General features: G+C 43.5%; 1 protein-coding gene across 1 annotated transcript in view; it reads right to left on the reverse strand.

The window, feature by feature from the left end:
- NSD1 (nuclear receptor binding SET domain protein 1) overlaps positions 1-10,460 on the reverse strand; it is a 58,784-nt gene extending 48,324 nt beyond the window's left edge. Inside the window, exons 1-2 of the mRNA XM_048487829.1 lie at positions 10,248-10,460; positions 8,639-9,579 (exon numbers count right to left, since the gene is read on the reverse strand). Coding sequence (XP_048343786.1) covers positions 8,639-9,559 — 921 coding nt within the window. The 5' untranslated portion in view covers positions 9,560-9,579; positions 10,248-10,460. The remainder of the gene's footprint in view (positions 1-8,638; positions 9,580-10,247) is intronic.
- Positions 10,461-17,519: the final 7,059 nt, after the last annotated feature.

The raw sequence follows: 17,519 nt of genomic DNA on the forward strand, positions 1-17,519 counted from the left end.
GATCTGCATAATGATGACTGGGCAGTGTGGAATAATATTCTAATCAACCACAGAAGTTAGAAAATGCCCTGCTTCAAATTTAAATAAATAATTTAAACATTTTATATAACGTTAGCAAAATTAGGCAATGTAGCACGTACACCCTGGGACCATGTACAAACACTAGAGTTTGTCTGCGCCTCTTCTCCCACATTTAGTCCATCTGACATGGTTGAGTTAATTCACAACAGCCCTGGCAATTATAGATAAACATCTGCATAGGTAAGGAGAAATTTCCACACAGAAATATAGTATCGGAAAAGTTTCCAAAAATTTCTCCACTCCACATCATTGATCCATAATTAGCATAAATGATATGCTCAACAGCTGGCACAAATAATTTTAACATTGTTGATATATCTGGTATACTCATAAGATTATATGAAACACATTTCAAAATCTGGTATCTATTTTTACTTAAAAATAATGAAATTCATACCACAACCCTGCTATATTTTTAATACAGCCATCTAATTTAATTCCTCACCCATATATTATTTTTCAAGCCTGAAATACAACTAGTCTCCTGGATCCTAAGTATGTTTTCAGCATACCTATCCCTCCACTGCAGATTTCCCATTATTACAGTGATATTCATTCACTGGTTTTAAGGGGCAAAGCATGGTGAAGCAGGAGTGGGGAGGAAATCTGCATCCGTGAATTGAACACTGCTGTTTAACTATTGTGTCTGACAAAGGAAGCTTTGACCCTTGAAAGCTTATACCCTGAAACGCTTGTTGGTCTCTAAGGTGCTATTGAACTCAAATCTAACTGTAAAGACCAAGTCTAGCTCAACATAAGAACATTTGGGGCATGGCTGCAATATTATTACTACAGTTCTCCCTTCCACCTCAGTGGAATTAGGGCTCAGTGCTGTCCGTGATCTGGAAATCCATGTGAAGGATTTTGGCCCTCCCTTCATGCCAGAGAAGAAGTCTGATCTTTCTTTTTTTATTTTCACTTTAAAAATTAATGGCGCATATTTATGATATTAAAAGATAGTACATGTTTATATTAAACAATATATTTTATACATTTCTGAGTTTTTAAACTTTTTTGTGTCATCTGCTCAACTTTGGATGTCACCTGTGGCTTCTGACTCTCACCCCATGGTTGCAGGCTGCAGCAAATTAACATATATTCTACCATTCTGCTTTTCATCCAAATGGAGACCCAACATGGCTTACATGGTTCTCATTTCCTACATTTTATCATTGTAACAACCCTGTGAAGTAGATCAGTCTGAAAGTGTGTCAGTCAGCAAGTTGCCATGGCAGAGTGGGGATTTAAGTCCATCAAATTCCACATTTTGATGCAAGCAAAGATACATGTGGCAATGGGCCCCAGCCTCTGAAATAAATGTATAAACTATTCTTCTAGATCAAAAAACTATACCAGTTTTACAAGACTCTGGGTTACACTCTCAAAACCCAAATCTCTTGCCCCAAGAGAGGTTATCGTAGCCAATTCAGATGCAATACAGCTCTTTGGTGCCTGATCCTAACTCTGTCCATCAAATTACCTCACAGAAATCTATGGTGCCCCAATAAGAAAATGGAAAAAGAATTTGGCTCAAACACCTCTTGCACCCAAACAATTTTTCTGTCCTCTCGTCTGCTTTAAAGAATGAGAAGCTACTTAGGAAGGAGCTGTTTGGGTATGATGTTCCATTCAATGTTCAACAAAAACCAGTCAGCTTGGTAGAGACAAAAATTTGGAGAGAGACGAGTAATGGGATCACTGCTAAGAATGGTTCTGAAGGAAAGTACAGCTGAAACAGGGAAAGACGGGACTGAGGGCAGACTGAGTAGAATTGGCACTTGTTATACTATAGAATTTCCAAGAGCCAGTGTTAAGAGTAAAGAATTAGGCCAATTTATGGGCATTATCTACTCTCAATTTTCCTCTGTTCATAAAAACAAATCTGGTATGGCATTCAACTGATCCTAAATAATGGACAATAAGTTGTACTGCATTTAACTTACATGTTCTTTTTGCAATGTCTAAATGCAAAAGAAGGATTCAACAAGTAATCTATTCACCTTGCTCTAATGTTTGTGTTTGTAAAGTAATCAAGACATTCTTATCTCCCATCCAAAAGAAAAAACAATTGCAACACATTTTAAATACATTATTGCAATTAATTAACAATTTAAGTTATCAATTTAGGCAACAATCTGGGCAAAACGTATGCAATTTGTGATCTTAAAAAGCAACTGCACAATGGCTAAAATGAACACAATTCAATCCCACATAGATTTACTTCAGTCTAAGACTATTAATTTCAGTTGGCTTAGACCAGAGCAACTATGCACAAGATTGCTCTGCAAAAGATATTTCCCTCAAAGTTTTGCATCATAAAAAATACAAAATGTTGCATCAGCAGCAGCCTGGTTCCTCCTTTTCGAAAGAGCTTTGACAAACACTATCACAACAATCAGCATTATGCCATGATAATCAAGAGACTAGTTTACTGGTCCATTATTTACCAGCGTTTAAAATTACATGTATAACTGTATTTTCACTCCAGTGTTCCTTTGAAATTGCTGCACACCAAGAGAGAAAGAGGAACATCAGTCAGTTGTTAAACATAAATTTAGTTGTCACAACATATAGCCAAGTTGGTAGACAACACTTTAAATCTTGTACCCAGTTTTGGGGTTGTAAACCAGAGACTGAGAAAAGTTCTGGATGCACAACATCACGAAACTGTCCTCTTCAGGTCAAAATTCAGTATTTTTGGTACAAATGCTGTTAATAAATAGACATACCCTCTTTAGTAAAAGCTGTTATATCCAAATATTTTCCACCTGTTAATTGACAGTTTACAGTTCTCACATGGAACTTGCTTATCTGCAGCAGCAGGGCTCACAAATAGTTCCTCTAATGAGTTGTCTCCTAAACGTGTTGCTCTTGGGCAGCAACTAGCTTTATTCCAGGACCAGTTTGAGGAGGGACACAACAGGGTCCCACCACGCCACCAAAAAGACATTTTCCATACATGTCCTCCTGCCTCCAAGACTGTAACTGCAGTACAGGTTGGCATATAAGCAAAGACCCTGGCCAAATGTTGCCAACTGAGTATTCTACAGCAACCATAAATTGCCAAATATTCCACAAAAGTGTAATGCCGTTCTGCAGATGGCAGCTTACCTTAATTATTTTATCATAATACTATTTGGTAGCTAGGGAAGCAATAATAGTTGCTTGCACCAGGAAACATGACTGCTTTAATTATATTTGGTAAGTCAGCTCAAAAAGCTTTGGCTTAGAGTGCAACCAAGAAAAAACTTGAATAAATGCTCTCCACAGCACAATAAAGCTTCTCTCACAGGCCACATGTTGTAACTGCAATCATCTCCAAACAGAAACATGAGCACAAGCACCCATCTATAGCAAAGGTCACACTGTCTACAACTGCCCATAATCCCACTTTCTGCAGAAACTAGGGAGTTCCCCCTCCACAGGATCTAGTCGCGTATTCTCTAAAGCCCCTGGGAGAAACTAGTAATGCTTGAAATAGGCTTTCTGCCTACTTAGTGTCTTTTTAATAGTTGTGGTGCTTTAGCTCGATTTTACATTCTATTTCTTTAAAAATGGCTGCTTTTAACAAACTGATGATATTTACAATTGCTGCTAGAAATTATAATTCACACAATTTTCAGAAGTTAATTTCACTGTTTCATAGTAACAAGTTTTTGTAATTAGCGTTAAGTATCAACTTGTTGATGAACAGAGTACTTTTTGTTGTACTAGTTAAGTGTGTATTTCAAAAATATGAGATTGGTTACCTGACTATAACTTTTCCCACCAAAAGAACTCAGGAGATGTGTGAATCAACCTGCCACGTCTTCCTGGATCTTCTTCGTGGTGGACTGCTCTGCCAGGGTTCTAGTGCCTGCCTCCTCCCCCACCTTTGATTCTCTTGTAGTGTCTGACAATCTTATTAAAATGCCACCCTCATCAAATCATTATTCCCTCAGCTATTAAACATAGCACTGTGAAGAAAAAGCATTTCTGGTGCCATGGACAGCTATTAGCAAATTGTACCTTTCTCTATAATTGTACCCACCATTTTGGTTCCAATTCAATAGACTTCCAGCTGCTGTGGGAAACAAAACAGCAGGCGCAACTATAGAGAAAGGTAAGTCTTGCCAATAGCCATCTGGGGCACTATGAATGCTCTTTCTCCATTGTACTGTGTTTAACAGCACAGGGAATAATGATTTCAACAAGATTGTCAGATGCTGCACAAGAATCTGCACTACTCTGAAGTGTGGAGACCCGCTGCTGTGACTTCCGCTGCAGCACATACGACCACACTTGGTTCTTTTAGTGGAAAAGCGTATAATTCTTTTTCCATTAGTCAAATGCCCCAAACTAAACTGGAATGTGTGTGGTTGAACTTTTGGGTTTCCAGTTGCTGGTCCCTATTCTGAAGAACTGGAATCAGGACTATCCTAGAGCACTCTGCAGTGTAGACCTCAGCAGCTATACCCTACTAAGTAATTGGAAGTCAGTAACTGCTTTGACCTGTGCTGTCTGTTAATTTAACATCTGCACTTTAATCAGTCAACTGCATGCATTCATCAATGGATTTATTAATTTATATCTTGCTTTTCTCCCCAGGTGGAACTCAAAACAGTTGAGTGCATCATTTCCCCCTCCTCCATTCTCTCAACCAGAGAGGTAGATCAACCTGAAAGTTATTAGTAAATGTGAGATGACTTAAAGTTATTGCTCACAATATTAGAATTAAGTCACCTCTTAAATTCTTTGTTGCAATACCATACTAAAACCAAAATAATCTCAAAAATGAAAATTGTACCCTTACATAAACAAATGCTCCTGCCACTGATTATGATTTGCCTTCACATTCAAACTGCCACCTCTCAACACAGGCTGTGACCTGGATGGCCCATGCTAGCTTGATCTTGTCAGATATCAGAAACTAAGCAGGATCAGCCCTGGTTAGTGATTGGATGGAGGGACTGCCAGGGAAATCCAGAGTTGCTAGGAAGAGGCAGGCAACTACAGAATGGCAGTCCTCTACAATTACACTGCCTAGACCCATTTAAGTCAATGGGGATTTAACAGACCTCTGCTCACTACTAGAGTTTGTATCCTTAGCTGGCTAAAGGCCGCAACCCTATTTACAACCATTAATTGTGCTACAATATGAACATAACAGCGGAGCAATGACTCTCAATTAAACTAGTTTCTACCAAGAATATATCATATATTAACAAAATCCTTTATGAGACAAGACAGGCTCAGCAGAATGTCCATGGGAAAAATGCTTACGTGCAGAATTTTTCATTGCCTTCCATGAAGACTGGCCAGAACAGATCTCTGTATCATTCCCAAATCAATGGCCTTCTCTCCTAATAACCTCACTGTACCAAATGCAAGTGACATAAAAATTCAGAAAGTCAAAACTGTACATGTAGGCTATTCCATCCTATCAGTCTCTTGACCTTGGTCTCTTGACTTTGAAATATGGCTCCCCACATCTCCCATTCAGGCATATAATTAAGTTAATGTACGTTATCAATGGTTTTACAAAGCCACTAAAGGATTTTTTTGAAATATATCAATCAGTCCTGTATCTCCTTATTACAGAATTACTCACAATCTCAAAAACAAAGTTTAGCTTTGTTTTTTTTCCCATCTGATCACTGCAATTATCATACAACAAAGACACGTGAAATGATCATCACCTACACATATTGGCTAGCACAAACAGAACCTCTTATCCACATTATGTGAATGCAAACAATGACAATCAATTCAAATCTCTTACTATAATCACTCACCCCTAGAAGGGCTATAAAAAAGGGATTGTGATACTAAATTAAATAAGCATCCAAAGAAATAAGGGGAGAATCCTTGCCAAAAAAAAAGCATATCGGTTTTAAGCGGTATAAAATATACAACAGTAAACAAAAATTGTATTTTGTTTCTTGTTTAATGATCAAATCATATATAACCAAACCAAGATCCCTATTATACTTACATCCAACATCCTCATTAAAAATTCTTAGGATTAAATCTATATGACTTTCTTGATAATTGATTTCACTGCCTCACAGAGGCCCCTTCCGCATATGCAAAATAATGCATTTTCAAACCACTTTCACAACTGTTTGCAAGTGGATTTTGCCATTCCGCACAGCTTCAAAGAGCACTGAAAGCAGTTTGAAAGTGCATTATTCTGCATGTGCGGAATGAGCCAGAGTTTGCAAATGCTTCCTAATATCCAAATGAAATATGTTTTACTGTAATTTGAAACTGAATGCTTCTCATCCATGCCAGTGCTTTTGAATCAATGGCCATTCTCACTTACTCTGTACTTCTGCATATGTGAAAACTAGAATGTTCCCCCATGTTTTCTTCAGCCAGTGGAACCCGTCCAGTTCTTTGAACATTTTCCTCCTTCCTAATAAAATCATTTTATAGAAGCAAGTTTCCCTGTGTTTTAATTTTCTATAAACATGAGAATCACCGCCTTAAGAAGCACTAAATTTTTCCTTCTATGTGAAATTGGCCTACTCCATTGCAGAAACCATGACCTTAACAGGAACCACATCCAAAGAAGGGTTTCAGTGCAATCCTAAGAACACTTTGCTAGGAGAAAGCACCACTGAATACTCCTAGTTGAGATTCCGAGTAAAGCTACTTAGGTCTGCTCTCTCTACATTCAATTTTTTTCTAGCGCCTTATTTTATGAAAACTTAGAAACCATATGCATATGAGCCTGTAGTCACACAGACTTCATTTCTAACGGAACAGGATGTTCGGTGGGGGCATAAGAAACAGTCATGTTTCCACACCACACCAAGCTTGAAAGATTAAGGAACTCAAAGAAAGTTGTTCTTCGCTAAGCTACACTGATATTATATTTAAAGAATACAGAAACTGATTTAATCAGATCTAATGGAAGGCAAAGCATATGGTCACAATGTTTCTTCATTTTCAATTTCTTGTAACTTTATTATACAATATATTTAAATAAGTGAATTTGTACTGCTATGAGCACACCCGCTCAATTTCTTATTAGTAAGTTCCAAGCATTCCCAGAATAATCCCCCAAAATAATCATGGACCGTTAGTAACTGAAGTCCAACAATGGCTGTCTACCAAGTTGCCCATGCATCACTATAACGGAAATAATTAACCATCTTCTAAAACCTAGATGGAACCCATGCTCCTAGAAAATTGTAAGACCTTTACTGTGAGACAGCATACCACTTAACTACACTGTTGGTCTATTCCAACTATAAGAAATATACATATATATGAAAAATACCAGATACGTAAGCAATACCAAATCCATTTTGAAAGTTTAAATTAGTCTATCATGAGTACAATTCTGCACAGTACCATCACACACCTACTACTATCAGTGGTATTGCCTGAGTTTTTGGGCTTACTTAGTTTAAAAAGGGGAGGGGGGGTTAAGATGCCAACAGGTCTTTGCTGTTTTTGCAACAACAAATCAAATCTGCTATTTTTCTGGAGCACATAATAGCAAGTAGGGCTATTTAGCAATGAGGTTTTTTTAAAATAAGCAGTGGCCTCCTAGTACAATAACTGAAATATCAATATAGGAATAGCTGCACATTAAGAAACAATTCTGTCATTGCACAAAATAATTTAGCAGACTGTCCCCAATTGTATAAAATTCATTCCTCAAAGGGAAAAAAAGGAAGAGAATTGTCAGCTGAATCTTTTAATTTTATCAGTTAAAAAGTCTTTTCTAACTAGGGCCACTTCACACAGATTTATATCTACAATTTATACTCTATGCAAGAAAATAAACATGTTCACTTGTGCACCTCATGCATGTAGATTTTACTGCCTGTCAACACACTGAGCAGTTATGATAGGAAGCAAATTTCTGTTCCCTATGTGTAGCAAAAAAAGAATTGCATGATTTTCTCATGTGACTCTGTACACACTTGTCATGATCCAGGTAAAACACTGTGTGTGAGGAAGCCTACTAACCTTGCAAATCCAAAAGAAAAATATACGGCATCTGCAACTACCGTTTAAAAATATTCAGAATTTGCTTAGAACAGTTGATCCCCATCCCAAGTATATTTCACTTGGCTTCCACTATTAAATGAAATTAAAACTTCTGTAATTACAGAAAGCTAGTATACACAAGAAGCAGGATTTTGTGAGCGATGCATGTTTTAAAAGTCATTTATAAACTTATCAAATCAAAATCATGACAAGTTGACAGTTAACAACCTGCAGACAAAATATGAGTTCCTGTAAATGAAAAATAAAGTTTTGTTCAACTCTGGAAAAGCTATACTAGAAATGCTTCACTGTATCCATTTTTTGGATTGTACATTATGCAAAATTTTTGGATTGTACGTTTATGCAAAATGGCTACAATCTTTTTCTAAAGGTCACACTATTATCTTATCAATCCCAATTTACTTTGCAAACTAATAGGAACACATGGAAACCAGACAGCCTGTTAACTCCACCCACTTTTCACTTGTATATTTCTCAGTAACAGACCCAAAGAACACTGAAGTAACCTTGTTTCCCTATAACTAAATTTGCACAGTGCTTAAACTGATACCCCAAGGCTGCTTACAGATGGTAATCCTGTCGTTGAAGGTTTTGTAGTGATTGATGTTTCAAGTCTTTCTATCAAGTTTCCTAAAGTGATGGGACTTTGACCTGGATCTTCTTTTCCAGATACCTTTGTAATGCTGAACTCTTTTTCTTTTTTCGACTTTGTATCTCCAGGCAAATAAGACACTGGAGGTAGGTCTGCTTTCTCACTTCTAGTTCCTACTCCAGATCCTTTGCAATGATTACTTTGTATTTGCTCTGGAGGAATGGGGGGTGACAGCAGGGCAGAAATGGCCTCATTGTATCTAGCTTCCATGGAGGTGCTCTGCTGGTTCTCTTGAATCAGTTTCGTCCCATTCCCAAACTCTGCCTCCTTGCTGCAGGAAGTCATGGCTGTATTTTTCATCATGAACTTAATTTCTTCCTCTGGGTTTTCTTCTGCTGTTAGAAATGACGTTTCAGAATCTGCATCCTTGTCCTCCTCCTCCTCCTCGCAGCAAGAAGAGAGCGACTCAAAATCCAGGAGTTTTGCAGTGTCCTCTTTGATGTCCAGGTCTTCTGGGTCAGCTAACTCTGAAGAACTGCAGAGCTCCGGAGTCTCAGGGCTGGAGATGTTGCTCCTTTCCAGTTCCTGCAAACAGTCAGAGCCATCTTTTGAGCCATTCAGATATTCAGCATTGATCATAGAGGCCAAATCCTGCAGTCTGCGCAATGGGATGTAGCAGGAGGAAGGGTCTTGGCCATAAGCAGCAGCCTTGGACGCTGCTACGGGTAACTGCATGGTGTACCCATTAGGTGGCACGGGGCTACGGCTCTGACCCTCCCCCCCATAAGGGCAGCCCCCATTCTCCAGTGCATCTAACACTAAGGAGCTGGCGAAAGGCGTCATGCAGCTCCTTCTGCTCACTTCGCAGGCTTGATCCATCCTGTGGGGCGGGCATCAACCTGCGAAGCAAACAGCAACAATGGGGTCAGGCAAACCCTCCAGGGCCTTGTTCTCCAAAATGGCAGCCACTATTGCTGCTGCTGCTGCTCCTCCTACTGCTGCTCAGCGGCGGCGGCAGAGGCCCAGCAGACGCCTCCTGCTCCTGGCTCGGAGGCCGCAGAGAGCCTACAGCGAGCGGGGTGCATGTCTCTCTCTCTCTTCTCCCGCCCACCCCCAACCCCCGGGAACATTGCCTCCTGATCGGCACCTCCCGGGCACAGGCTAAGGTTGCCTTCACAATAGCGCAGCATCAATCCTGCTGTTGCTTGCAGGGAGCGCAGCAGGCCAAGCCAGGCCTCGCTCCCGCTTCAGCTGCTTCCAGTCCCCCCTCCCTCCGAAAACTGCAGCTGCTGAACACTGAGCCGTTCATTCACCCGGCTTCTGCGCCAGGTCCGACACCGGCTCGCGGGGATGCCCCCCGCCCCACTGCCAAAAGCCCCTCCCGGAGTAGGCTGCAGCGTCCTTGCAATGCCCAGGTGGAATCTGACCGGAAAGATCAGTTTCAGTCCCTTTGGGGTACATCAAAATCCCTTCCACTTTACCTGCTTCTTCCCTGCCCGTCTTCTACCCACCCCCAACACCGTATAGGGCCCAAATTAAGAGCCGATTTGGCTCCTCCGGGCCCTACCCGCTCCGTCTCCACCACAGCTGCCTGCCTGCCAGCCAGCCTCTTTTGCTTGCTCGCTCCTTTCCCAGCTCGCACGCTCTCGCGCGCCGCTCCTGTAGGCGCGTCCCCGCCGCTGTCCCCCGTGCGCGCTCTTGCGCGCCCCCTCACTGACTCTTGGGGTTCAGCAGCAGCAAAAGCAGCGCTGGCCAATCAGCGCGCGCGCCTGCTCGTCCCTGCAGACGGGCTTCAGTCGCCGGCCCCTGCGCTCGCGGCTGCCCCCCAGCGCCCACTGCCGCTGCAGCCCCTCCCGGCCCCACCCAGTGGCGCTCCTTGGACGAGCTCTTGAACCCGTCCCCACGAGTCGCGCGCGCGCCATGGTGCCGGCCAGCAGCCCTGGCCTCGGCCTCCCCTCCCCTCTTTCCTTTCCACGGCACATGGCGACGCGGCTCTTTCCTCTCCCCGGGCTGGGCGAGCCCTGCCCTTTCTCGCCACCAGCGCCCACCAGCACCATCCTTCCCCGCAGCCTCCACCACCAGTCACCTTGCTCCCCACCACCCGGCAGGGCGCCGCCTGCGAGGCCAGGCCTTGGCTCGTCCCCCAGTCTAGCGCTGCACCGGAGCGAGCAAAGATGGTGGCTGTTGAGCTCTCTCGCCCACCCACCCGCCTGCCTGCCGGGCCGTCGCCGCTCTCCTTGGCAGCCCGGGGGAGGGGAAGCCTCGCAGACCCCCCCGTGACCACCAGCCAACCGGGTTTAGCGCTGCCTCGGGGTTCTCTTCAGGGCTTATGGTGCCGTTCCTGGGTCTGAGCTGTTTTTCACCTCATCCATGATGGTGGTGGTGGCCAGAGAGCCCAGACAGCCTCGCTCATTTGTCCCACTTCAAAGGGGGAGTGGGAAGTTGGGGCTTCTCGCTGCTAGTAAACTGGGAGCAGAAAGGAGCCGGGAGGCCATCCTCGTCTTCCCGCCCAAACAATGAAGGGAACTCGGCAGGTCAGCCTGCTCCCTTATCTCCGGCCAACAATGGGGGTGGCGAATCAAGAGCAGCTTCGCCCGCGCTCTCCTTCTTTCACCCTCCCGCGCCGACTGAGAGGAGTCGAACTACCCAAAAATAAATGGCCGAAGACGTGGCTGCTTTGGGGCCCCCACAAACGGGACGCCTCGGTGGGGGCCCAACTCTGCCCTCTTGGGTGGCAGCAGGGCCGAACAGCGCGCGCCCCACACACACCACACTGGGGAGACGGGGTTGGGCTTTAGGCAGGGCAGGAGCAGGCCGCTCCCCGGGCTCCACTACAGCGACGGAGCGGGCGGGAGGGAGCCGAGCCTTAGCCGGTAACCAGCCCGGCAACGGAGTTGGAAACGGGTCTTTCGTTATGCGGCTGGGATTTTTCTGCTTTTGCCTACAATGGGAGACTTTTCCTCCTTCGGCGCAAAGGCTAGAATTTGCCCTTCCGTCTTCGTTGCGCCGGGAGTTGAAGGGGCGCCAACCCACTACTTCCCCAGACCATCCCCCTGCCCGTCCGTTTCCGCAGCTGGTCTCTAGGGCCGGCCGGGACGCTGCCTCCTCGTAGCTGCCCTGGGCGCTTGGCAGTCTCGTGCATGACAAGGAGCGGCGGGCCTGGGCCGTGCGCTATTGCCGCCTCTTCCTGCTGCAGTTCTTGCTCCGCTTGTGAGCAGAATGCAGTCCCTGCTCGCCGCCGCCGCCGCCGCCGCCGCCCCCCCCCCCCTTGCAAAGCCAAGCGGCCATTAAAGCCGCCAGCTAAACTCAGTCTTCCTGGGGCAACCTCTCCGGGCAGCAAACGAGCCCCCTCCAGAGGGGCTGCAAACGGGTGTGGCTGATAGGCTCGTTCCTTCTACCTTGAAATCCTGGCCCGCGATCCGTCCGCAAGCAGCCTGCTCAGAGAACTGGGATCGCCAGTTTATTTTTTTTTTTTAATGTCCTCAGCTTCGGCAAAACTCCTCCGTCGTTGAGTGCATGCATTCAAATGCTAACGCTAGTAAGGCGGAGAGGAATAGCTTTGGGGCCCAAGGCCATCGGCGGATTACAGTCTCCTCGTTTGTTTGGGGTAGTGCTTTTAATGTGTGAAATTTTTCCCGAATAGAAAAACAGCTGTTGTTCCCCATTCAAGGACGGACAGACAGACAAACAGGTGTGTGGGGGTGTAGTCAACCTGTTACATAGCGAGATTTGGGAGCAGGCAGCTTAAAGTATGGCTGGTATGGAGAAAGGTGCATTCTCAGACTTTCTGTTCCACAGATATCTTGAGCAAGCCCAGGCAAGGTCACTTAAACTGAAACTACTTAACTCTGTGAAGATAAAGTCAGGCGTACAACCTGCAGCACCCAGCCCTGACAATTAATTACTTTAGCAGAGGGATTCTCACAATTGCTTCAAAGTTCATCGGAAGTAGGCAAAAGCTGTATTTGTCTCCCAGAGTATAAAATAAGATAATGATGTACTTGGCCAAATTCACTCTTTGTCCTGGGGTGCAAATCAGTCTGAAAGAAAGATGGTGGGATTGAATGGACAAACTGGAACTGCGTGGGTTTTACAATCTCTTTCCCTGGGGCGAAAAACTTGCAAGAAAATGGAAATTTGGCCCAGAGGTCTCAGAAGGTATCATGGACATGATGGGGGGGGGGGTATGTGAAGAGAAACAAATTTACAGATTGTTCACTGCTTCCTGATGCATGCTGGATGATAATAATACTCAGCATGCTTACAGTGCTTTCAAGTGAACATACTGTATTGTCACAGCAATAGTCCCCTTGGGAAAAAAAGGAGAAACTCCTGCTCCTCTTCATTGGCTGTCCCAGAATCCCCATTAGACTACATCATATTTTTGAGATTCTTTGTTGTAAGACAGACCAGATCCATTCTGTCCACTTCAGTGACTATGCAGTTCTCTTCCTAGCCAAGATGTGTAACCAAAGGAGAATGGTTATTTCCAGTCAGTTGGCATGATCAAGGCAGAGGTGCACACTCTTATCACCCCACAGTTTCCAGTCATTCAGTAGGCCCTCCTCATCTACTTTTGGCAATGGGGACTTGATGGGGCTTCTACCCGGCATGGGATCCTCTCCTAACTGTGTACCTAATTTTCATAAGGACTGGATCATGTTTCCCTCCTTCCTTTTGTGCAAGGGGTATATTACTGTGATCTGATACTCAGCATCCACATAAGCTTCCTTGGACTTGCCTTCAGCGTTTATCTTCGAGTCATTGCTTTCCAGTCTACCTTCCCCCCTTTCTTCAGTCTCCCTGCCCTTCATTCCCTAATTCCTAGGCATTGTGACCCTTGGTTTATCTGGCTACTCAACATGCTTTATTCCTGCCTGCTTGTTATTTCTCCCCTATTCTGACCATGATACATAGCTCTTCATGTCTTTCTGCCCTGTCAGATTCTCATAAACTGACCTTTAATTTTCATTGCAAAAATCACTGTCAACCATTGCTGTAACAATACAATCCTATGCGAAGTTACTCCTGTCTAAGTCCACTGAAATCAATGAGTTTAGATGTATGCATAGGATTGCACTTTAAGCAAGTTAAATAATAATACATTTTATTTATACCCGCCCTCCCTGGCCAGGCTTACAAACTTTATGTAATGTATGATGCTTGTGAGCATCACTACATATACTAAGCAGGCTGGCCCTTGTGCAGATGGTGAAACCAACACAATGGAGCCACCCAGAGACAAGATACCTATCTTGAGGACTCTTGTGGTATGCAGAAAATTTTTGACTTTATAAATTAATCAATGGGAGGTAGTGGTATGATAAGGACTAAATAAGTTTCAGAAGGAATGGAAAGTTGACAGCAGTAGAACATCAATAGAATTCTGAATGGGTATTTTTTGAGCAATTTGGAGGGATTTCCAAATTGTTCCCTGCTCCCATGATTCTTTGCAGGTCCCCAGTTTGTCACAATGTCTATAAACCATGTAGCTTCCGCTGGTCATGAAAGCAGTGCAATAGAGCCACCCACAGATAGTTGAAAGGTATCTTAAGGGACTTCCCCAGGATGCAAAATAATTTGATCTAGTAAATTATTCATGAATTGCGAGGGTAACCCCAAATGGCCTGTTGACAACAGAGTATATTAGGAGCTGAGTGACTTAAAGGAGGGAAAGGGAGGAGTAAAGATCAACTAGGTCATTCTCAGTGAGCTGAGAGGGAATATTGGCATGGGGCTTTCAAAACTGTTTATCCTCTTCCATAATTCCTCACAATCCTCCAGTTTATCCACCTCATCAAAGTATCCCACTGATTCAATCTCACCCATTATCTTCAGGTATAGATTTGAGGTAACTTTTCTGGAATAGTGCTATTCACTATGACTTCATTTGCCCCTTTGTTTCTGCTTACTGTCTGTAAAATGAGTTGAGTGGTTCTGTCATATTACCAAAACTGGGTGCTTATCATGAATTTAGAAACTGATTCAACTGATTGTGGTGGGTTTTCCGGGCTGTGTGGCCGTGGCCTGGTAGACCTTGTTCCTAACATTTTGCCTGCATCTGTGGCTGGCATCTGCAGAGGTGTATCACAGAGAGAAGTCTGTTACACACTGTGTCTAGTGAGAAGGAAAAATATTTCTACCATACATCAAGGGTTATCACAGATTAAATAGGGAAACTGATGAAAAAACATAACCTACAAACCATCTTCAAACCTACCAGGAAAATACAGCAGATGCTACACTCAGCAAAAAACAAGAGAGACACTTCTGCAAGAGTCTATCGCATACTCTGCAGCTGTGGAAAGGTCTACATACGAACCACAAAATGCAGCATTCAGACTCGTAATAAGGAGCACGAGAGACACTGTCGGCTTAACCATCCTGAAAAATCTGCAGTAGCAGAACATGTCCTAAACAAAACTGGACATAACATTTTATTTGAAAACATTGAAATTCTGGACAATTCGTAATGTTACTATGTCAGACTGCACAGGGAGGCCATTGAAATTCAGAAACACCAAGACAACTTTAACAAGAAAGAAGAGACTCTGAGAATTAACAAAGCTTGGCTACCAGTACTTCAAAACACCAGAATCAAAGGCCAAGGGCATGCTAAGTTCATGGATAATGGACTCCACCCAGACACAGGATTTGCATTCACCAATATTGCTGCTGCTGCAGGGAATGCAAATGTGACTACAAATGTAAATGGACTGATAACCCCACCCTCAATACAATGCACTCAACCACACCTTTGCATAGCAAGTTCCACCGAATCACTTACTGATTGGTTCCCCACCCTGGGACATTGTCAATATATACCCCACTAAACATTCCCTTCTCACTGGACACAGTGTGTAACGGACTTCTCCCTGTGATACACCTCTGATGATGTCTGCCACAGATGCAAGCAAAATGTTAGGAACAAGGTCTACCAGGCCACGGCCACACAGCCCGGAAAACCCATCAGAATCAGTTGAATCTGGCCGTGAAAGCCTTCGACAATACATTGATTCAACTGAGTTAACTTGTTTCTTCCACTCAGGCTGCAACCCCAAGAACACTTTCTGGAGGGTAAGCCTTACAGAATAAAATAATTTACTTCTGAGAAAACCTGCTTAGGAGTGCTCCCTCAGGTTTGGTTGCCTTTAACTTGCATGTGTCTTTCCAAAGTATGCTAATCCGCTTTCATACAAACTCCTCAGAACCACTGCCAAACATATTTCAAACACAGCCTGTATTTCTCAAAAAATTGACCCCCCACTTCAATTTATCTTTTTGTGCAAATTTGCAAACTACTAATTTTGCACACTTATGTTACGCACTTTAATTTGCTACTTTGTCTCAGCATGAGCATAAAATGTTAGTTGATTTGAGTGATTTTAAGGCATTTAAACTGTTTATGACATTTTAATTCAATTTTGTCTTTTTGCGAACTTCCTCGGATGTTCTTTCCAGGGTATAAGTTAAACTAGTCTTAATAGACAAAAAACGAAAACAACTTAGACTATAAAGAAGGCTATGGTGTTTAATTAATTTTGTTGGGGGTAGTTTTTGCCCAGAGAGGTTTGGCTTGTAACCAATATCCATTGATCTCAGTACCTTGACTCCTAATCCTAGATGCAGTACAGCTGAATATTGTTAGTTAAACAATTTTGTATATGTTCAAAAGCATCAATGAGCCCCAGCTAAACTTAAAAACTTATGATGGTATTAATTTTATCAGCCAGAGTTATGCCACTTTGTAACACTGCAGTTCCAGAGTGTGGACTGTCAACATGGCATCTGTGGGCACTATGGTGGCCTATCAATGTGCTTCTGGTTGCCTGCTTGCTTCATTGCCCAAACAAAGAGTGATTCCTTTAATTCAGTGTATTAGGCTTTCCTTTAATTCGGTGTATTAAGAAGTGCTTCAGAAAACCCAAGAGTCTTCATAGTTGGAACCATAGAAAAGTCCCCATTTGAAAACTGCTTTCCACATTATAGGCAGATACTTGACTTGAAACCTACCATTAATTCTTTTAAATTGCCTCCCATGGCTGACATTTTGTGGTTAGCACCCCTACCTGTGTTAGGAGGGCTCCTAGGTCCTTTCTGGCCTCAAGTGGGGCATGGGGGGATTAGGATGCCAGATGCAGATTGGGAAATTCCTGGACATTTGTGGGTAGAGCCTGAGGAAGACAGGCACCTCAGTGGGTATAATGCCGTAGAATCCACCCTCCAATATACTCATTTTCTATCAAGGAGAATTGATCTCTGTTGTCTGGAAGGGAGCTCTAATTCCAGGCGATCACCAGGACCCACCTGAAAACTGGCATCTGTATGTTTGAGTTGCTTAGCAATCTGCCCTAATCTAGATGGGAGCTATGATGTTTCAGTTTCTATCATAATGAATGTAGATGACACTTTACCGAGTAGAAAATAACAAAGGTTTCTGCCCTAGGTTTGCCAGTTCTGAGTGGGATAATACCTGGAGATTTGCAGGGGTGGGGGGATGGGGTGAGCCTGGGGAGCCTGGTATGGACCTAAGCAGGATATAATGGCACAGAGTCCACCCTCCAGAGCAGCCATTTTCTCCAAAGGAACTGATGTCTGTTGTCTGGAGATTAATTGTAATGGCTGGAGATCTCCAGGTGCCACTTGAAAGTTGGCAAACTATTATACACTAAACAGCTAACAATCTAAGCTTCAAACAAGGGAAGTTCTAGAGCAGGGGTGTCCAACTCTGGGGCTTCAGATGTTCATGGACTATAATTCCCATCAGCCCCTGGTGATTCTTGAGCATTGATGGCAAACCTTTTTGAGACCAAGTGCCCCAAACCCACTTATTTATTGC

The sequence above is a fragment of the Sphaerodactylus townsendi genome, linkage group LG03 (genome assembly GCF_021028975.2).
Source record: "Sphaerodactylus townsendi isolate TG3544 linkage group LG03, MPM_Stown_v2.3, whole genome shotgun sequence".
Taxonomy (NCBI): Eukaryota; Metazoa; Chordata; class Lepidosauria; order Squamata; family Sphaerodactylidae; genus Sphaerodactylus; species Sphaerodactylus townsendi.